Source organism: Perca flavescens, chromosome 5, assembly GCF_004354835.1.
Source record: "Perca flavescens isolate YP-PL-M2 chromosome 5, PFLA_1.0, whole genome shotgun sequence".
In the NCBI taxonomy this organism is placed as follows: Eukaryota; Metazoa; Chordata; class Actinopteri; order Perciformes; family Percidae; genus Perca; species Perca flavescens.
The window spans coordinates 25,926,114-25,948,715 of record NC_041335.1 but is presented as its reverse complement, the minus strand read 5'-3'; the positions used below and the strand labels follow the sequence as shown (position 1 = coordinate 25,948,715).

Sequence of the window (22,602 nt, the reverse complement as noted above, 5' to 3'; positions counted from 1 at the left end):
TCAGGGGACTGCAACATCCTTAGACAGACCTTTAAGGTCTTTGGTGACCACAGCCAGTACAGCGTGTGCTGTAGGTATGGATTCATTGTTGTCTCACATTTGAGCTCTGAGGTTTTTGTTGCCTCTGTCTTGAAGCTGCAAAGACATCTTGGTGGTTGGACACCAAAAAACAGGAGAAAACACCCTTCATGTCTGTCTACATAAGATTTTCTTTTTTCTTTTTTAAAAGGAAATAAATATGCAGAAAGAGAAAAACTTGTTGGGTCACGTTGTTTAATAAAATGAATCGAAATTTAAAGAATTTCAAAGGTTTTTGCTTTAATGTTGCAAGATTATTAAGTAAATCTGTTAATTTTTACAATTAGGGCTAAATTAACATTATAAATAACAAGGTTTAACTTAAACATTGAATCCGATCATATTTTTTATGATGCCAACGTGTCCTAACTTGTCTTTGCCTTCTTTAACAAAGCAAAACATAGACAAACAAATAAACAAACAACCAAAGGCAACAACAATGAAAGCGTCCAGCCTGATGGGTTTTCTTGTGGCCACATTCAGCCCTCAGTATCGTAACGTGCAACCTATAGGAGCATCTGTCAATGTGTTGCGTGCCATAATTAGCTGCAACCTTCCCCATGCGTCACGTAACTGAAGCCAGTCTGTGTTCATGAAAACGGTTTTGTTTGGTGTCTGAGACTAAAAGCAGCAGCTGTGAATGTTTAGAAGACTCAAAAGATTCAAACCACAAACGGGATCCGATGCTGCTGCCGCTGCTGCTCTCTGTGAGGATTTCAGCACCCCCGACAAAAGGAACAGCTCCCCGTGAATCAAAGCTTACACTCTGACTGAATGGAAACCACTCACCTCCAAGAGCGCACAGATAGGTGTAAACAAGCAAGAGGAGCCTCGGAGGGCTACATCCTGAGCCCAGACGCTCCAGTTGCCACATCGTTAAAAGCAAAATATTTAGTGGAGGGCTACAGCCCGGGTGCAGTTCTCAGTCGCTGTGCTGGTCTACATTTTTTCAGATTTTTGCCAACGACCAGCTGTTTGTGCATGACGTAATTCAGACGACGACGGAACAGCGCCTCCCTTTGGCTTTGATTTGACTACCTCAGTATGTCGACTCATTTCATTGGACCTCCGGCCCCGTCAGTCTGGGGACGGTGTAGACGTAGCCTACATTGCACCACAAGGCTCGATCGTCACTTCGGTGTCCGGGCCACCACACAGCACAGAGTGGGGGAGTACAGAGGCGGCAGCTTCACCCCGGAGGCTGCAGCCTCTTCACCCAGGAGCCGGGACAGAAAGTTGGGGGATGGGGGGGTATAAAGCATCTGACCTGGTCTGATCCTGTGCAGCCCTCTTGACTCATCTGTGTCCTGTGAAATACGACTGTTTGTCTCGTTGAATTTGCAGCTTCTTCTGCATTGCAGTGTATTGCCTTTGCAACAAAACTTCTGTTTAGAGGAGTTCTATCAATTATTACGTTGCAATCAGTAAGCTGTGTCTTTGTATTTTCATTATGTTACCTATGATCCTGTATCTGTGATTGGTGCAATACTTTTTACACCGCACCAACACTTCCAAATTCATTCTGACAGTTGGATTTGGATTTCTGTTACGGTTTAATAACAGTTGAACTGACCCCACATTTAAACTAAATGTTGATTGTTCCATGCCCAATAATGACATTAACTATGCACTGAAATGAAAATAAGAGGGTATCAAAATGATTGCGTGATTGGTATTGTGTTTTATTCAAATTGAAAACAAATCTTGGCAAATCTTTTCCTCCTCAATTAATACACATTATTTATCTCCTGGACTTTGACATATTCATTTGAAGCATCTCTCTCACGTTCAGCAGTGATTGCAGACTAGAGCCCGACCAATAAAGGATTTTTAAGGCGGATATCGCTACAAATATTTGGTGATTTAAAAATCCGATATTCGGATATATTGGCAGATTTTTTTTTTTTTTTATCCAGAAACACATAACAAAACATAAACAGATTTTGTAGTTATTTAGGAATCCTCACTAAAATAATATGATAATGCAGTTTAAAAATAAACTTGTTTGTTTTATTGTCACAATAGAACAGAGGAACATCAAAATATATTAAAGTTCTTATAAATAAAATGTATAAAAATACAAACTTAAGACATGAAACTAAGTCCTTTGAACAAAAACACAATAACAACAAAAATCAGAGTGTTGCCCACAGGGACGTTGTAGAGTGTCCTCTGGTGGACAAACTATGCAACGCCAACACTCATAACGTGGTTGAAGGGTGTTTCGTCCATTTTTATTTAATTTTTTAAATATTTGTTTATCGACCATTATAAATGCCAATACCGATAGTTTGGAACATGCTTAATATCGGCACGCCGATATATCGGTCTGGCTCTATTGCAGACTCACTGGGGAAAGAAGAAAATTGTCTGCATCAGACAAAAATCCATTTCCCTACAGGAGCTGGACATTAAGACTGACTCAAATCCTCAGTCATGATTATTTTTAGGCTGTGGGGTGACTTCAACATGAGTCATAGCTGTCCAAGCAGATCTGTCAAGAGAGTGAATGAGCTCCTGAATCAGGTTGGGTATAATTTATTTGTCATAAATGAATCATTAAACTGAAATGTTCGTACTGAACTAAGAACAGATTTCTAGGAGGTTGAGAATGATAACTACGCTGAATTTCACTTTGCTGACCTCAAACTAACCCAAGACACTTGTTTTGGGGGGTAAATTAGTTTACTGTTAAGTCTACCAATCTGCCTGGAGTTTTTTTTTTTCACTACGGCTGCAACTAATGACTACAGAATAGCATGGTCTGAATTAACATAATCTCTGTATTTAACATACAATGAATGTATGAACAGTAAACGGTCACAATGAGCCTCACAAAAGCAACATGCTTTGCACTTTGCAGAGTGACAGGAATATGTTGATACTTTAAGATCTTGCCCTCCTCCACAGGAAGGTCTGAAAGAATCATACTTAAGACCTAGAGTTTGTATTTTGTCGTTTGTCCGAACTGGAAGAGTACAGAGTTGACACCATTTCAGCCAGTTATTAATTCCCATCCCATCAAGTGTAGTCCAATTTAAAATCTAAAAATATTATGGAAAGTACATTTCGTGGCCAAGAAGAAATGAGGTGGATTCTGAAAGAACCTGTAAGATGTGTGGAGCACTACATTCCTGTCACTTTGACAAGGATATCAAACAATACAGCAAGAATACCTGAGAAAATAATCTTGCTGGGACTCTGTAATATTGTTGATAACTGGCATATGGCTGGCAGCACTCAAAAGTTTACTTTGAAGTTTTCTTCAAAGTTGTAAATGTTGCCAGATGCCCTGGATACCACGACCCACGCATAGCAACCAATCGTGTATTGCGGGCCTTGCCATTAAGTGATGCAATAATCAGCTCAACTAGAATACAGCTCCATTGTGTCTGGAATGTCCTTCTTGCTGAAGACAATATTTATCCCTATAATGCAATGAAACTTTAAAGATGCATATCTCTGATACAAAATTGATTTGTAAAAGGACGAGTATTGTGGTTCTCTAAAGGTTAGGGCCAGGTTTGACGCTTGACCCTGTTGAATGTGAAATTTAGGGTTTTGGTCCCAAGACATTCAAGTTTGGACACACTGGCTGCACATTTCTGTTTATAAGAGCATCTGTCTGGCAAACTGTCCTGATTGCCTGTATTCTGGGGAAGGCTGTCATCCTCTAGGTTGTGAAGTGTTGTACAACCTCAAAGCCAAAATGCTCGACAGCAAATCGAAAGCTTGCCAGATATTCTGACAAGACAAAAGGACAGCCTTGTCCTTCTGTTAAGAGACCTGGAAGCCACCCAGTGATTGATAATTACCGCAGTTAAGAGCAGTCACGGTCAGAGAGAAAAGTTAGGTCATCAATCTAGAGTGAAATCATACATTGTTATAAATACCCGATTGATTATACTACATTTATGTAGTCTGTCTTTTATTACATACCGAAAAAAAACAAACAGGCATGAGACAATACTTTTCTGAGTCATTAGAACATTTCTGGAAAGTTTTTCTTCCTTCAATAAAATCTAAACTTTTAAAACTGGTTCATGGTGTTTGGTAATGCTCCCACAGTGACATTTGGTGGAAGAAGATGAAGCATAACCAGCGAACCAGTTTTAAAAATTGGTGGTAGGAGGTGGTGGAGGATGTGTGGGTGGCGCACACACACACACGTTATTTTTGCTCTCCCTAAGGTGAGGCTCTCCACAGCCTCAGTGTGCCAGCCACACAAGCATACCCAGATGAGCATTAAGGGCTTCAAGTTAAGCATTTTAACCAGCTGGCTGACATTCAAATCTACTGCTGTACCTAATCTTTGGCCACTTAAAGTCCTACGGAAAAAGAATGTAACTTGTTGCTAAAGTAAACTCAGATGGTCCATACCAATATGTGGGCATACCAACTGTGTGCAGCATGTTCAGTTAAAGAGATAGATTGACAAAATGGAAAAGAGGGAGGAAAGAACAGGGTGGCCAGCTGGCAAAGTTAAGCACTCTTCCTCGGTGGCTCAGCTTCAGTACACACTGCCTGTACTTTGCGATCTATAAGACTACATCCTATTGCCGCCTGCTATAACACAATATTTGCACAATTATTAACATGAAAAGCAAATAGGCGGCTGGCTCAGAATGCACAATAAACTAGCGCCTCTGGACAAGAGCTCAAGTGGGCATACAGAGATAATTGCACCGAGCTTGGACATCTTCAGCTTAATTTTCCTCAAAACAGCTCCTCTGTCAATACCAGAACACCACTGTGTTATAACAAAGGCATTTAGCTTGAAAAAAGGTTGAGTGTGCTTCTACCAACCCTCTAGACTGTGGCCAGTCAAACATTTATAGCTAAACAGTGCCCCCTTATGAATATTGTTTTTCTCTGATATTCCTATACCAGGTACTGCAGTAATGGTCCTGAATAAAAAGATAGCAACTTGTATGTTTCCACATTTTTATAATTCATCATTTACAGTATTTGGTTTAAAAAACCCAATCAAAGTATGAGGGGAAAGAGGAAAAGAATACAGTGAAGTACAGTTTGCATTTACACTGGAAAAGTAACAGTTAAGGCACACCTTATTAGTGGAAATATCCCACAACAACAGCACATCATCCAATCACGTCCCCACTGATCCCAGGTAGTGTGATTCTACGTAAGTGATTCATCTTTTTTCGGTGTTTGTTGCTTATAATCTGGTGACACCTCACAAGTAAAACTACAAAGACTAGTTTAAAGACTGCATATGTCCAACTCTAACAGGTAAGTCTTCACTTGTTCAAGCTAAATAAGCATTACATCCTGAACACTCCAAAACGTGTCTTCTTCGTTGGTGCATTCAGTGCTGCACTGAGGCTCAGTCCCAAAACCAGACGAGTATCAGCAGGATCAATAATCCCATCATCCCACAGTCTGTATAAAAAATAAAATAACAAAACACCACATTAGATGGCGCAATGCACCTCACTTATCGGATGCTTCTTCTAGTACTTATGCAGGTCTTTCATCAATTACTTTAATACAGAAATCAAGATGTTGCTTACATTCGGTGAATAATTTTTGTCACACACACACACAGAATGATGTGTCATGACCAAAGCTCACCTAGCACTAGAGAAGTATGGACTGCCTTCCTCTTCAAACCGCTGTACTATTGGTTTCTTCATGGCGGCCTCTTGCTCTGCTGTGAACTGTGAATACATTGTTAAAACAAAGAGGAATTGGTGCTATAGGTATGCAAAACTCAACTGCAGGAAAAATGTTAACAGTCATGTACAGTATAGTCTTGCATTGCCAGTCCACACAGCATTCCGGGATGGAAGAAAACCGTGCTCCGGTTTATTGGCATTAGGGCAGGGCAATATATCAATATTATCTTGATATCGTGATATGAGACTAGATATCGTCTTAGATTTTGGATTTCGTAATATCGTGATGTGACATAAGTGTTGTCTTTTCCTGGTTTTAAAGGCTGCATTACAGTAAAGTGATGTCATGTTCTGAACTTACCAGACTATTCTCGCTGTTCTATTATTTGCCTTTTCCCCACTTAGACATTATGTCCACATTACTGATGATTATTTATCTAAAATCTAAGTGTGAAGATATTTTGTTAAAGCACCAATTGTCAACCCTAGAATATCGCCGCAATATCGATATTGAGGTATTTGGTCAAGAATATCGTGATATTTGATTTTCTGCCTATCGCCCAGCCCTAACTGGCATTTCTTTAAAACCTATCACGATTGTCTTGGGTGGACTCAATGACGGTGCCGCTGCAAAATAGCCTTGGGAAGGAACTTGTTTTGGTGGAACAGAAAATTCAGATTGGACAGATAGTCTAGCTAGCTCGATTTACCCTGGAGAGATCTGAGGAGCAGTTAACCATAGTCATCATAAATCCACCGAGTTTAGAATGCAAACACAAAGAAAGCGGAAGATCACGGACATCTGGCTGAATTTCCGGCGGCACCTGAACAATACCAGAAATGAAAGGTCGCCGATATAGACTATGTACAGTATAATCATCATGAAGTTTTGATGCATTGCAGACTGTAATCGTTTTAGCTAGGTTGACTAAATAAACTAGGAACTGAGGTAACACTGTATGTTAGACACAATCTAATCCTGTGTCATTCAGTTATCTCTTGTTATATGAAAAATATAGGTCACAAATTTTAATTTTTAAGTATTTTTAAAAATCAAAATCCCTCGACTCGTCTTGAACTGTGGGTTGTATACATAAATGTATCCGATCAAATGTGATTTTGGGCGACGAGCTAAGCATGCCCATCCTATAAACCCACTATGTATTAGCTTGTGGTTCGTGGTAGCTAAAAGGGATCATGGATCAAATGTGTGTGTTTGGATGTCAGTTGGCAAAGACCTTGAGCGAGACTGAGGTTGAATTCATTAATTCCTCCCTTGTCCACCATCTCCTAATCTAAATACATGGGTGAGAGAGGTGCGGGCCAACAGTGTCTTGCTGCTGTATTTGCCAAGCAAATCCTTTGTTTTGTTTTTGTTTTGTTGCATGGTAACTGCTGGTTATATCTCCAAAACTATAACTTTTTCTTTAGGTTTTAACTGTGAATATAAGTAGAATAAAGATGGTAAAAAGAGAAACTACAATTCAATTTATAAACAAAAAAGGAACTAATGATTAGTTTCCTTTTTAATGCCATCTTAAACATCACTGATTGAAACGGTTGCCATCAGGGCACTGATGTGACATGACATTCTGAAGCTATTAAAGCACTCTTAATACACCCATAACAGCATACCTGACACAATTTAATTACAGCCACTTGATGACTGCACTATTCAAGATAAGCCATCACAGTAACACTTAACGCTGATATAATTTTATCCTTGTATAAGTGCCTTGTCAAACCATTACTGCAAGAAAAGAATCTTCATATGTTTATGTTTTTTGGCAGCAAATCCTCAAAAGCTAATTTAAGCCTTTCCAGTGAAGCATCGACTGGATGATTAATATGAATCTTTACCTCCTTTCCCTCACGTGCCCTCTGATCCTTGGTGATGGTGGCCAGGACAGTGGCTGCCTGTTCACCCCCCATTACAGAGATTCGGGAATTTGGCCACATGTACAGGAATCGAGGGCTGTGAGAAGAGCCAGAATAGTCAGCTAAATCACAGACAAGCAACTAATAAGAACAACAACAACAAAAAACAGAAACCTGCAGCATTAATGAAGATCTCCTACTCTAGTAATAGTCTGATAACTACAGCAAAACATCTTTTATGAGAGCTTTGGCCAGAAAAAGTACCACTTAGGGAATACTAAATAATTCACAACAATTTTACAATATAATGCTTGGCATTTGTTTTCTAAATGAGACACAGATGACAAGAGTTGAATTAAATCCAATCAGACAATAGCTTATGTCTAAACTATTTACAGAATATATGCAAATGTTACTACAGTATATTACAATGAAAGGTATGAGTGTGTACACAACACAACAACCATTTTACAGGTGTTGGGTGTCAAGAAGAGGCCACTTCCACCTAAATAAAAGAATCTAGTGCATCTGATGCATATTATTACACATATTGAACAGCATGCACAGTACATGTTGTACATTTAAATTATGCACTAATAATTCAGATGCAGCTAGTGGTCTTCATATTTATGTAATACTGTAGGTCTTGGCCAGGCTTCCATTTTGTTCATTTGTAATGCTACCGGTGCTGTCGATTTTACTTTACATTAACTTACCTGTAGGCTCTGCCGCACATGCCATAGTTTCCTGCACCATAGGAGCCACCAATGATAACAGTTATCTTGGGTACATTTGCACAGGCAACTGCAGTTACCATCTTAGCTCCATCCTTGGCAATTCCTCCTGCTTCATACTCTCTACCCACCATGAAGCCTAAGATAAAGATGCAGAGGAGAGATTGCAAATACAAACTGGATTGACTTTGTGTGTTTTCATCTCAAGGGGCAGGTGTGTTACAAATAAACGATCAATGGTAAACAGGTAAACTGAGAGCATACTGTGAAATAAAACGTACATCATGCCATATCTGATTATGTAAACTGTGATATTTTCACTTTTATCAAATATCACTTCACAGTGTGCGATTACAAGCTTATATTAAATACAGGGTCCACTAGGTGAGTTATTTAAGTACCTAAATCTTAATAAATACCCTTCGTTATTGTTTTCACTCTGAATTCAAGTGATGGAGTAATAGAAAGAGAAAATAAAAATGCAGCTGTCAATAATCCCCAAACCTCAGATATCAAGAGTTTCCACTGACCGGTTATGTTTTGGAGAAAAATAAGTGGAATGTTTCGCTGGCAGCACAATTCGATGAAATGCGTTCCCTGAAAATGAATCAAAATATTCAGTGTATCTAGTATGTTCCCACTGCAACAGAAAAACAAAACACAAAAACACAGACATGTATTATCATGACCTTTAAATAAAATGATGATGAGCATGATAATGATGTATTTTTCTTGGCAATATAACCTGCACCAACAGAACAGAATATATATTTAAAGTGTACATGCTGAACTGCCTGAAGTACTAGTCTAGTGCCTGGGCTGCTGCTATACCCATTTACATATCATACATAGTTTGTGCTGACACAGGAAGCGGTCCTGAAGTGCGTGTCCTTTGAGCAATTGGCCTCACCTTTATCATCATCATCTTCATCGGAGCCAAGATCAGAAATGTATCAACTTGGGAGGGAGGTCATCTGGCTACACACTTGCTTTGTACTTGTTAGATTTTACTTTGAATACGAAGGAGCTGAATGGCCTTCAGCCTTGCCAGAAAAATACACTTAACAACACAGAGCTACCATGAGCTATTGCACAGGAAAACAAGCACAAAAGTGCACTGTGCAGAGACATCTTATTTGTATTGGTGAATTACTCAGGTGTTTTCTTTATTTTGGCAGCTACCTCCGCTGGCTTTCTTTCAGTGAAGCATCCTGCCTTGCCTTGCAAGGTGTAAACAGAAGTTGGAGACAGCGTGAAAGACGGCTGCTTATAAGAAACTGTCAGTTGGTGAAAAATGATCCATCAGTTTGCTCTTCCTAAATGTGTGCACAACAACAGGAATCTAATCTTTTCTCTGTTACCTCTCCTTTTAACAAACACCTGGGGAAAAGCTTTTAACCATTTAACAGTTAGCATAATAGAAGCCCAGGCACGTCTTAAGTGATGACAGCGTGTCTCAAAAATGCATCTCAAAAATGCAGGTGCTGTATTGATTTTTTGTGGATATGCTCTCTGAGCATGTCTCTTCCACATCTGTCTGTCTGAAGCACTGTGTCAGTCCCTTTCAACTGCAATTACACTGATGAGATAATGCTCATACGGTTATATTGAGACCTCACAGAAACATTTTTTTTTCAGGTCAAGCTTGTAATCTAATTCAAAATGTCTTTGAAAAATATATTAGTCTATAATCACAAATTCAGCTCCTCATCTTTCCAAAGCCTGGGTAAAGTTCAGCTGTTCACGGCAGACTGGCTTGCAAATTAAGTGAATTATATTAAATGAAAATTATGATTGTCCCTTGTTCATCGTTTCTAAATGCTGTTATTACAATGCCATTCATCAGAGTACTCCTGAGATGGCCCAGACAAGTGCAATTTGACTGCCTTATCGTACAAGAGAAACTCTGCGCCTCGATCTTGAAAGGTCAGTACAAACCACCTACGAAGACTACTTCAAGAGAGACGTTTTGGTAGTCAGTGTTGTAAGCAGCATACATTGTGGAGAATACTATCTGAAGTGCTTCAGTATTAAGTTAAAGACCTTGAAATTTAGAGAAACACATTGCCAGTACAATGCTAACTCCTTTGGCTTAGCTTGGTACACTTTACACAGGTGTTGCCTGTTTATTTATAATATAGGATTGACGCTGTACCACGAGTAACCTGTTGAAAAATCCATATTTATTCTTTTGAGAACATTCACTATTAGCGTTTTCGGCCAAAGGATATTTATTTACCTTTTTCGCAGACTCTGAAAACAAGACTCCGTTGTTGCCAATGATTCCGACAGGGTAACCAAATATTCTTGAAAATCCTGAACAGGTATATATGGAGAGTCAAATGTTAAGGTTTGGTAGATTCCATTAAAAAAAAAAAAAAAAATAATTCTCTGGGTTGTAGAAATAGAAAAGAATGTCATTTCACATACCTGTAACAAGTGTGTCTCCATAGAAAGCCTTGAACTCATCAAATTTACTGCCATCTACAATCCTGGCGATGACCTGCAATCAAATGTATAGAGAAGAGTTGTTAAAGTCAATAATGCAAAGTCAAATACAGGACTAGTGAAAAAAAAATGGACGAGACTTACATTACAAGTTTACAATTTGCTTGTGTATTGACATGTTACAGCATATTCTATATTTTTGTTAGTGTCAACAAGTCCATTCAGTCCTACTGAAGATGTAACTTTTTCTTTCAAACCACAAATATAGTTTTTTTTTTTTTTTTTTTTTTTTTTAAAGGCTAAGTAATTTCCTAAAACAGCTGGGGTCTCATTTATAAAACTGTGCGTAGGATCCTTACTATAAGTGTACGTACGCCCAAAAGCCCAAATTGGCGTGTGCTGAAAAAAAAGTAAGCAATGTTCCCTTTTTAAATCACAGATTGACTACAAGTGTGCGTACATGGATCAACTTCTTATCCCGCCCTGTACACGCCCATTTTTAACCATAAATAGTCAATGCAAAGCACCTCGTGAATGCTGATCAGTATGTTAATGACCCTGGCAGCTGTTCTTCGTTACACTGAAACATGCAGAATCATGACGACTGGCAGAGAAAACAAACAAACAAAAAAAACTCTCAGATACTCGGGAACTGCTGCCAATTGAATTATAATTTCGGCCGGTTGTCGCACAGTGTAGGGAAACCGGATCTATAAACTACCTTTATTAATAAAATCTTCCAAAACAGCAGGCATTACGGCACTCGGGGACAGCTTTGATATACCAGACGTATATAATAAGATTTAACAGAACTATATATTATATCCAAACAAGCCTTAGTGATGAAGTTGAAGATTATATATAATATTTATTTTAAAAAAACACTTCTGACATTTCCCTCTGAAAACGGCCGGTTTCACCCAGAGTGGCAAGGACCTGTATTTGGACCGGGATGGACCGGGATGGCACGGTTCCGGCGCGTTGCCCTCTCTACTGGACCCAATTCAGTACATAGATCCAAGAGCGCAGCTATATTACTATTACAGCTATATTAGGGAATTTAAATCGGCATATGAGCCAGTCATCGTCATGGTCCCTGAAGTCTCTTTTTCTCCTGATTCTTCCATTGCTGTCCTCCTGCAGGGCCAGCAGCGCCATCATGCAGCATTATGTACTGGTTCACTGCAGTATTTATATGTTTAGCCTACAACAATTTGTGATTGTTAACACCTTGCTAAAATCACAGCATCAACTAGTGGTATCCCCCACCCTGAGATACAATTTGAAGACGAAAGAAAGTGTAATAGGCAAACACACTTTTCTTCATGCAGGTTTTGTCACTAACGGTATTAAAGTTCGGACTGATAACGAGGACATAGAGCGTAACGATTGCGCGAGAGCTTAACGGCTGTATTTCCAGACTTTGACATTTGATGATATATGCACAATTTTAAAGACAGATATTTAGTTATTTACACTGTGTTCTGCCATTATCTAATGGTAGGGTATTTGGTGATATCCTGTATTCCATGCAGCTGGTCCATCACCTCCTCCTGCGCTCCGTATCGGACAATGTGACGGTGAGACAGCGGCGATTAAATATTAAGAATACATTTCTATTTAAGATTTGAGTTGAAGGTGTTTATGGAACAATTATCACTCAATTATCACTCAGTACAATCTTCATGATATGGTGTGAAGAAATGTGCGTGAGGCATTAATACTTAAACATATTAAGAGTAGCCTAATCGTTATTCCCACATGTACTTTCTGCAGTCTGACTTCAGTTCACCACCTCACCATCTGTGTCGCCAATTCCTATTTTGTCTCCAAAATGTGCGTACGCATGGGTCAGAGTTTGCGTGGAGGACCGCACAGTCTCCCGTCAAGTTTGTTTTTTATAAATCACAACCTTTGCGTGGGAAGTGGCGTACGCACATTTTCAGCCCCGTTTTGTGCGTACACCACGTTTATAAATGAGACCCCTGGGCACTGTAGTTTTTAGCAAAGTTACTCAAACAGGAGTGAATGAGTGGTAAGGTGTATTTATTTGGGACTATATTTAGCCAAAGATATGGTGATAGTGAGTATTTACAACAGCATGATAGTGCATGTTCAATCAATTCAATAAACTACAATGCCCATGCTCATGGTAACAAAGGAAAACGTTACCCAGCGCAACAGTGTTGCACACGGATTTGTTTGTAATAGCTTTTGGACAAAAATGGAGCTCTATGGCACAGATGAATAAGCTAAATCAGGGTTTGGCTACACAGATGAAACTTGTTAGTAGGATCAATTCATTGTTGGTTTTGGTTGTTAGAAATTGGTAGACAAATTACATATAAAATCACCAGACTTATACTTTAAAAAAAAGAAACTGATACAATAAACAATTTTAATGTAAGTGATTTAAGGATGCCCTGTGTTGAAAAGCCTATTACAGTTGAAAAACTCCTGTAAAGAGGGAGCAGTCACTTGATCTTGTATCCTAAATGGACTGTCAATACTGTTCTACACTACAACAGTTTGACATCTCTAGAGTTAGCAGAAATTCTTGCTCCTGGGTCTACATCAAGAATCAAAGGCACAGGCTTTAAACCAAATGAGACCATCTGACAAGCCCTGCCAGAGAGAGCAAAAACAAAGTGATTGATCATCATTTTAATTACAGCCTTTAACTTCTTTTTCTTGCCCCTTTGAGACAATGTATAGGAAACTGGACAAATACCTCTCTGACATCAAAGTTGCGTTTCAAATTACCCCCAACTATGCCATAGAGTTCATCTGCAGGGTAGAGAGGGGCTTCAGTAGGTTCTGTTGTGACCTGAAAAAATATAACAGACTCCATTTTAACAGAAAGCACAGACAGCTTAACATGCTAGAGAATTAAAAAGGTAATTGTTAATGATTGTGATCATAGGACTGACCTCAATATTTTTTCTGTAGTTGAGGTTTCTCACAGTCTTTCTTGCTAAATGGAGTGCGTGGTTATCATCTAACGCATAGTGGTCTGTCACACCAGATTTTCTGTAAAATAAGAAAAAAAAATCAATCGCTGTGACATTACAGCACATAAATCATTACTTAAAAAAATGATAGCACTGATAAGAGTGTGTGATGTGTTTAATTTAAATCTGTAAATGTGGACCACTGACATTTTCTGACTATTTAGTTGTGTCAAAAAAATTAGCTCTACCTACAGTGAAAAAATATGATGAAAAGAGTAATGCCTGCACACTGACTCCATACCACAAATGTATTTAAATGAACGTTTTGTCGCAGCGGAGTCTTCTCATGTCAAAAACATTTTGACCTGAAGAAAACCCTATTACTCTTTCCAATTGTCTTGCATCTGCATGTGATCTGCGTACATTACACAATTCTCAATTCAACCTACTCTCTCTGTGGAAATTCAGCTTGTAAATGGCCCCACTGGAAAATATTTGTACCACATTGTTTGTCCTCTTTTGTCAAGAATGTTGATCTATTTTAGGGTGCAGTCCCAGTATTCCTATCGACAACAGCTTAATGATGTTGCAGTTGACGAACAACACGTCTCTAAAAGCAGAAACATGAGATCAAAAACCCATGCATGAAATGTAATTAAAAATACTGTTCTTGCATACTTGCAGTGAAGATCAGCCCCACCAAGGTCCTCTGCAGAAACTTCTTCCCCAGTGGCAGCTTTGACCTGTAAATACAAAAGCACAGAGACTATAAAGCAAACAAAAACAACTAACACAATATGAGTGAAGTAGTTTTCACCATTAAGTAGTGTCTGCTACCTGATCGCTATTAATTAATACAACAAAAAGTATGTGCCGTTAGCAAGTTATTTATTGTGCTTAACTGGTAAATTGTTGGTAAAATCTATTTATGGTATATGAGTCACCAATCAACTAACAGGATTATCGGCCAACTTGATGCTCCAACTTTCATCCTAGTCTTATATAATCGAACAACAAAATTATGTCCTACCAGTGGAGGGCCTCCAAGGAAAATGGTTCCTTGCTTCCGCACAATAATGCTCTCATCTGCCATGGCAGGCACATAAGCTCCTCCAGCAGTACAGGAGCCCATCACAACAGCAATCTGAAAGAGTCAAGAAAAAGTCTAATGGCGTTTTTCTATTACATGGTACCTGCTCGACGAAGGCGAGTAGAGTCGAGGCGAGTAGAGCAGGTACCATGTAATGGAAAAGCGCCATAATACTAACAACAGGCATTCAAGATAGCCAAGCCACAAAAGCTCTGCTATGAAATGAATGGCTGATTTCTATGACAGTATAATACAAGCTCAAGGAGAACTTGGCTTCAAGCAATTTTTTAGCTTCACACTTGATTGTACCAGTAGAAAGTCAGATTCAGTATTTGTTTTTACGCTTTTTTTTATGACACTGTCCTTCTAGGCCCTTTTCAATAAAGAAATGAATTGTCAATGCGATTAACAACAATGTATTAGGCACTGGCAACTGGGCTCGTAATTTGTAATATAGCAAGCTAGTGGTAAATGTGGCAGGCGGTAATAGGGCTTGGCGAAAAAAAAAAACCTTAAGGAAACAAGAACAGATGCCATAGAAGGAAAAGCCTTGAATAATATATGATTTTAATCATTTGGAGAAACAATATTAGCAAGAATTAATAGGCATTCAGTTTGTTGAAGTTGTAAGAACATATGTAGCTATGTTTATAACCCCTGGTTCTTCTGGAGAGATGGGAGGGCAAGACCTGACTGCTCTACAGCACCCATCACATTTATCAGCTCTCACACAAATGGACTTCTTCTTGTTTTGTTTTTAAACACAAGGATGTCTATTCTTAAACAGTTAATAACCAGATGAATCAATTTCCTCTTTGATATCATTTTTCAGACAACCCTGTACACTTCTAAGAACTGATCCATGAAGTTATACACAAACATAAGCATCACCTGTGCTATTCCCTCTGAAGATAGCCTGGCCTGGTTGTAGAAAATACGTCCAAAGTGATCTCTGTCTGGAAAGACGTCGGCCTGCCTGGGAAGATTGGCCCCTCCCGAATCCACTAAAGGAGTAAAGAACATCAGAATTCAGAACTCAACGATTATTATTAAAAAGGTCCTATGACATGGTGCTCTTTGGATGCTTTTATATAGGCCTTAGTGGCCCCATAATACTGTATCTGAAGTCTTTCCCAAAATTCAGCCTTGGTGCAGAATTACAGCCACTAGAGCCAGTCCCACAATGAGCTTTCCTTAGGATCTGCCATTTCTGTGTCTGTAGCTACTGAGGAGGAGGGGGCAAGGTGGATGTTGGGGGTGTGGCCTTGACCAACTGCCACTTTGCTCGTTTAAAAGCCATGATGTTTCTCTTTCTAATGGGCAGGCCAAATTCTCTGGGCGGGCAAAGCAGAGAAAGGGGAGGTAACCTTGCTCCTTATGACCTCATAAGGAGTAAGATTCCAGATCGGCCCATCTGAGCTTTCATTTTCTCAAAGGCAGAGCAGGATACCCAGGGCTTGGTTTACACCTCTCGCCATTTCTAGCCACTGGGGGACCATAGGCAGGCTAAAGGAACTCATTAATGTTAAAAAACCTCATAAAGTGAAATTTTCATGCCATGGGACCGTTAAAATCTGGCCTCTGGCTATATTACAGACGCTCAGTCTTCCTTATACGATAAAACCTAAATAGCCTTAAAGAGGGACTCCTGGGATGTCCCAAGTCTACGCTGACACGAGGCCCTTTGAATTTGGACAATCCTGCAGAGGAGACCAGGCTGATCAAGTTACTGAATAAATCACAGAAGAAATACAACTTCTATTATGCTCATTTTATAAAGTTACTGATATACAATATTTCCGTTTTTCTCCAGAATGACTTTCATATTTATATGTTCAATTCTGCTAGTGAACGTATATTTCCCCCCCCTCCCCCATTTTGTAAATAAAGGTTTGTTGATTTAACAAACTCTTTTGAATATAGAAAAACTCACCCAAATAAATGCATGGCAAGTGGTTCTGCTGAGCTATTTCCTGTGCCCGAAGGTGTTTCTTCACTGTAATTGGAAAGTATGTTCCGCCTTTGACAGTGGCATCATTTGCAACAATAACACATTCCACCCTATGATAAAAAAATAAATAAATAAAAAACAACATTGAAATCAGTTGTGCACCTGAAGTACTCAAGGGAAATCTCATTTTGGAAATTAACCAAAAAGCTAATTACAAGTGACAAAGATAAAATTAACACCCCATGTAATTATCATAGACTTTACAATTTGAATATTCTGCATCTAGTTAAGAATGTTTAATCTGCATTTAAAGAGGCACAGACAGTGGCTTAAAATCCTATTTAATTTTGTAGTCCGTTTTTAGCAGAAATATCTGCTCATTCATGGTGCTTACCCTGAAACCCGCCCAATCCCAGTAAGGATACCGCCTGCAGGGACTTCCTCTTTTCCATACAATTCATATGCTGCAAACTGAGAGAATTCCAAAAAAGGGGTCCTGCAAGAAAACCAAAGTTAAAAAGAAACATGTCATACATGCTTTAATTTAAAATAACAATTTTACACTTGAGATGTTGGGAAGTGTGTAAAGCATCAGACATTAGAACTACTGGCGCCATGGTTTGTGTAATGACATCAAACCTGAGCACTACAAATCTTTTGCATCTGGTCTACTGGGTATGAGTCAGCAATCAATTTTGAGTCAAAGACGGAAGTAGATGATATACCCTGGATCCAGCAGTCTGTCTATACGCTCCCTAGGCAGGAGTTTCCCACGAGAAGTATGAAGTCTTCTGGCTTTTTCTCCCCCACCTGGATAAATCAAAAATAAACAGAATTAGGGCTGAAACGATTCCTTGAATAACTCGAATAATTCGATTAGAAAAAATCCTCGATGCAAAATGACATTTGTAGCTCTAAAGAGCTGGCGCCTCTCTCTCTCTCTCTCTCTCTCTCTCTCTCTCTCTCTCTCTCAAAAGAATCGATAGCTGCAGCCCTAAACAGAATGTTAACAAACAAGTTGGCAACACTTTGGATAGTCCAGTGTTGAGCAGTGTTGCCAGACCTTTCTCCACAGAGCTGCGGAGGAAGGTCTGGCTAGTCCACACAGCATTCCGGGATGGGAGAAAAATGTGCTCTGTTCATTGGCATAGCCATAGAATTTTAAATAGCCTCAGGAAGGAACTTGTTTTGATGGAACGTGTATGCTCAAAAGTTGTTTTAGCCATGCAAGAGAAAACTCAGATTGGACAGATAGTCTAGCTAGCTGTTTCAATTTACCATACAGAGATCTGAGGAGCAGTTAACAGTCCTCATAAATCCACCAGAGTTTAAAATTCCAACACAAAGAAAGCAGAAGCAAACGGACATCGGCAAAAAGACATGCATCCGGCAGAATTTCCTGCAGCACTGGAGCAATCCAGGAAGTGGTACTTTGTGAATATAGACTATGTACAGACCTATATACACCCTACACATTAAAACAGTTATAGTTATACACAGTATTCTACTCAAAGTTAAATGAGTACTAGCACTGAAATCAATATTGACTGTAAATAAAAGTGTGACTGGCAATGTTTGCAAACAGTGTAAACAGAGTTTTTACCCTTTTATAGGGATTTTTATTAGAACAGATAAGGGTAAGTAAAGGTGTTTTGTCAACACTTTCATCACCCAGATGGCCTGAACTTGGAAACTAACTCACTGTTGGAATGAAAACACAGTGATGAATTTAAGTTTGGCAAAGTGTGTATCCGTCATGTGCTCACACCTACCCAATTTAACCTTCTCTGTCCGGCTTTTCAGTTCATCAACAAGCAATTGCATTCGCTCATAATTCTCCTGAAAAACAAGAAGAGTACATAGACATTAGTTTAGTTTGTCATGTTATATAATTTCTACAGATTGTGGCAGACATAGCACCTAATGACTGTTAACTGAGAACACCCTTTAGCTTGCAATAACACCCAATCATCGTATGAGTGGGCGAACATCATGACATTTCCCAATTAGAAAAGAAGACAAGTAATGATTATGGCGCTAATTACATTGTTAAAGTCAGCTCTTAGATCATCTGCAATAGCGAAGTTTACTACCCCCTTTTTGTCAAGACGAAATAAAAAAATGTCAAGAACATAGCTGCATTAACACTGATTTAATGTGGGACGCAATCAAAAAATTGAAATGTTTACATTGGTATAAGCTGACATGTTTACATTTGTATAAACTGGAAATATAAAGAAAATTTGTGTGTGGTGCCATCAAGTGAAATTTTTTGGTGTTGCATCAGTAAAGATGAATTGGTTGTTGGTTACTGGATGTGGACACTATGTACGGGTATACTAATGCATCTTATGATCAGAATTAGTCAATTATAACTCTTCAGCATTAAAACCTATGAACATTTCTTTTTAAAGTAAATCCTATTTGCCTTTTCTCCTACCTTGGCCTGATACGTTTCTGTATTTGTTATATTATGTTTAAGTGCTAAGTAATGCTGGTACCTAACTGGTCAGCTTTAGAAGTTACAGTTGAACAACAAATGTTGTTTATGGTAGATTTTGCACATTGATGTAGGGCTGGGCGATATGGAGAAAATCAAATAGAATTTTTGACCAAATACCTTGATATCGATGCTGCAACGATATTGTAGTGTTGACTATTGGTGCTTTCACAAAATATTTACACAATGAGATTTTTGATAAATAATCATCAGTAATGTGGATATAATGACTAAGTGTGTAAAGGTAAATAATAGAAAAGTTCAGAAAATGACATCACTTTACTGTAATGCAGCCTTTAAAACCAGGAAAAGACAACACTTATGCCATATTACGGTATCCAAAATCTAAGACGATATCTAGTCTCATATCACAATATGAATATAATATCGATATACAGCCCAGCTCTACGTTGATGCATTTAATTTTTTCTAACTCATCATCAGTTATACTGTATACCTTGAGCCAGAGGTTCTTAACTCTGGTCACCGAGTACCACAGCTCTGCTGGTTGCCACTCTAGCAATCTACACCTCCACCTGGGATGTATACAATCCCAGCTATGAAAAGTTTCAACTGGGAAAATGATGATTACTTGAGAGCCACAAAATGGGGCTAAGATGTAGAGCTGGGCAATTTATCGATATTATATCGATATCGTGATATGAGACTAGATATCGTCTTAGATTATGAATATCGTAATATGGCATTAGTTGTCTTTTCCTAGTTTTAAAGGCTGCATTACAGTAAAGTGATGTCATTTTCTGAACTTACCAGACTGTTGTAAATGTTCTATTATTTGCCTTTACCCACTTAGTCATTATATCCACATTACTGATGATTATTTATCAAAAATCTCATTGTGTAAATATTTTGTGAAAGCACCAATAGTCAACACTACAATATCGTTGCGGTATCAATATCGAGGTATTTGGTCAAAAATATCGTGATGATATTTGATTTTCTCCATATCGCCCATACTAGGACGCATACAAGGAAATTACAATTTCACTCCAGTAAACCGACTTGGTGGCATAACTAACCAGCAGGACTACTCGACCAGGACTCTGTTTAACTTACAAACCTGTCATGACACGTGGAGCTGAAGGCTGTTTCTAACTGTGGAAAGGCAGGAAGAATGGTGTAGAAATAGTAGAAATGCAGCTGTCAAGCAAACTTATGATGATGATGATGATAATGCTGCTTGACGTTAGACCTTGGCTGACATAAAAATGACAGCTCAAGGTGTTGAAGTTGACATCTTGTATCCAGTAAACTAGCTAGAACTAGCCTCTGCGTGATTTAGGAACTGAATAAACTATATTCTTTATGCTTGGCAACATTAGCTGACATAAGCGTGGTTTTAAATTTGTCTGTCAGTTGTGTAGTTAAACAGTTAGCTAACGTTGACATTAGCAGTGAGTAATAGCTGACGTTAGCAACAGGCTAACCTACCTGAAATTCAGAAGACTGTTTATCCGGCTGAGACCCGAGTCGAGCTACTTTATCGGCGTAGTAAGACCGTGTGCAAGCCAAAGGTATGCTCCTGCAACGAAGCAACCACGGTCTGACCGTCTGTAGAAGCATTTTGATGCTCACGTCTATCTAAACGTGCAATGTTTAACCTAGCTAGCAGTTAAATCTTCTTCTGTGGTTAGGGTTAGTACGAGTAAAGCTCCATATCGCCACCTGCTGCTATGCAAACTGTCTACATGTGTTTTATATACAGTACAGTATGTGCTCAACATATGCTACTCTTTTATCAGTATAATCTTTAATGTAAATCTTTGACATAATAATCTTAACTCAAGGTCAATTTACAATCTTTTTCTGTAGCTTTCAACTGCATCCTATGAATTATGTAGTAACGTATGGCTGAAAGTTCCAAAAAAGCTTGTAAGTGGACATTGAATTAAGATTTAATTTATTCATGTTATTTTGTCCACACACTATTCCCATGGTCAGCAATAAGTCTAAGTTCTTATGTAGTCTACATCTTCCGTGTAATCTACATCCTCCATGCCCTGCTCAAAAAATGTTAATTAATTAATCTATGCAAAATGTGGTTTCTCACACAATTCATCAATTATAACGCCATTAATCAATTAAAACGTGATGTTTTAAAACATTAAAACTGAAAATTGCAGTGTGTTTATGATTCAAATTAAGCTACAAACCAAGATGCCAAGTGAGAGAAAAAGAGATCATTAGACAGATCCATACTGCCATCATGTGGATTTTACAAGCATTAAACCCCCAAAATCAGTGCATAGTGTGTGTGTGTGTGTGTGTGTGTGTGTGTGTGTGTGTGTGTGTGTGTGTGTGTGTGTGTGTGTGTGTGTGTTTGTGTGTGTGCGTGTGTGTGTGTGTGTGTGAGCTATTTATATAAAAATATATTTGTTGATCTCCAAAAAAAAATCTAGAAAATGAAAAAAAAAGCTAAATTGGCTATTATCTTGATATCTTGATTTGAAAGCAGAGGAATTCATCTAAGTTTCTTTTTTTGACCCATCTTAGATGGAAGTTTTGAGCATCAGTATGAAGTGTCTCAAAAAGTGTAAAGAACATTTCTATTGAACTGTAACATGATAGTGAAACGGGTGCAGAGAAAAGGCCTTGTCTCGTTTAGAAATGGTGACTAAAGGTGGTTTTAAGTGGGAATCAGAGTTAGCCTAAAAGCTTAAAAAAAACATCCCTTCTGACCTGAGTGCTTTATTCGAGCTAGAGTACATTTGGCAGAGTACAGGCTGAAGAGCATTCAAACCAAGAGCTTTTAGTTCATTTAGTTTTAAGAGGCCTTTCTCCTCCAACGCTTCCACCTATTCTGTCGGCATGCATAGAAATGTTGATGACCTCCACTCAAATGGCTGCTCCTGTTTTCTTAGGAAATATACAATCCTCCACTCTCTGTGCGAACTTAAACCCTCTCACTCATCCAGCTCTCTCTACTTTGCCGTGACCCTTGAACCCTTCTCACTGCCGCAGTGGTGAAGTGACAGAATAGATGTAGAGGCATGAAAAGCCTCTTAAAAGTAAAATATATATATGTATATATATATATATATATATATATATATATATATATATATAAACAAATAACATATTTTGTCGACTGCAAGTGGAGTGAAGGAAAAGCACACATGGGGTGGATGAAAAAGAAAGGAAGAACAGGGTCATTTCCTCATTAAATTTGTTAAAAATCCAAATGGTCAAGCCACTAGGTCACTTTAAAGCATTATGCCAGCATGTACTAAAAAAGAAAAATGACATGTAATGTACTAATTGTTTTTTATTATAGTATTTTATTAGTCAATTTTGTACAGCATACAGATGTCT

General features: G+C 38.6%; 2 protein-coding genes across 2 annotated transcripts in view; both read right to left on the bottom strand.

Annotated features, from left to right (window-relative positions):
* The window catches only part of tmem8b (transmembrane protein 8B), a 33,782-nt gene extending 32,830 nt beyond the window's left edge, over positions 1-952 (bottom strand). The window contains 1 exon segment of the mRNA XM_028579159.1: positions 868-952. Coding sequence (XP_028434960.1) covers positions 868-952 — 85 coding nt within the window.
* A 4,053-nt stretch (positions 953-5,005) lies between these two features.
* mccc2 (methylcrotonyl-CoA carboxylase subunit 2) lies at positions 5,006-20,965 on the bottom strand. Its single transcript, XM_028579056.1, has 17 exons — positions 20,722-20,965; positions 18,542-18,608; positions 17,495-17,579; positions 17,164-17,265; positions 16,752-16,879; positions 15,710-15,822; positions 14,759-14,872; positions 14,407-14,471; positions 13,708-13,807; positions 13,509-13,604; positions 10,760-10,832; positions 10,569-10,645; positions 8,860-8,926; positions 8,312-8,468; positions 7,578-7,692; positions 5,674-5,759; positions 5,006-5,481 (listed from the first exon to the last, which is right to left on the bottom strand). Exons 1-17 carry the CDS (start codon positions 20,851-20,853, stop codon positions 5,364-5,366), a joined length of 1,695 nt encoding a protein of 564 aa, XP_028434857.1. The 5' UTR covers positions 20,854-20,965; the 3' UTR covers positions 5,006-5,363.
* Between the last annotated feature and the right edge of the window lie 1,637 nt (positions 20,966-22,602).

Excerpts from the sequence above, each read along its gene's own strand:
- mccc2 (XM_028579056.1), bottom strand. The coding sequence starts at position 20,853 with ATGCTTCTACAGACGGTCAGACCGTGGTTGCTTCGTTGCAGGAGCATA. Across the intron at positions 15,823-16,751 it reads CTTGCCATGCATTTATTTGG|TGGATTCGGGAGGGGCCAAT; the intron begins GTGAGTTTTTCT and ends TTACTCCTTTAG. Across the intron at positions 10,833-13,508 it reads GCAACTTTGATGTCAGAGAG|GTCATCGCCAGGATTGTAGA; the intron begins GTATTTGTCCAG and ends ATTTGATTGCAG.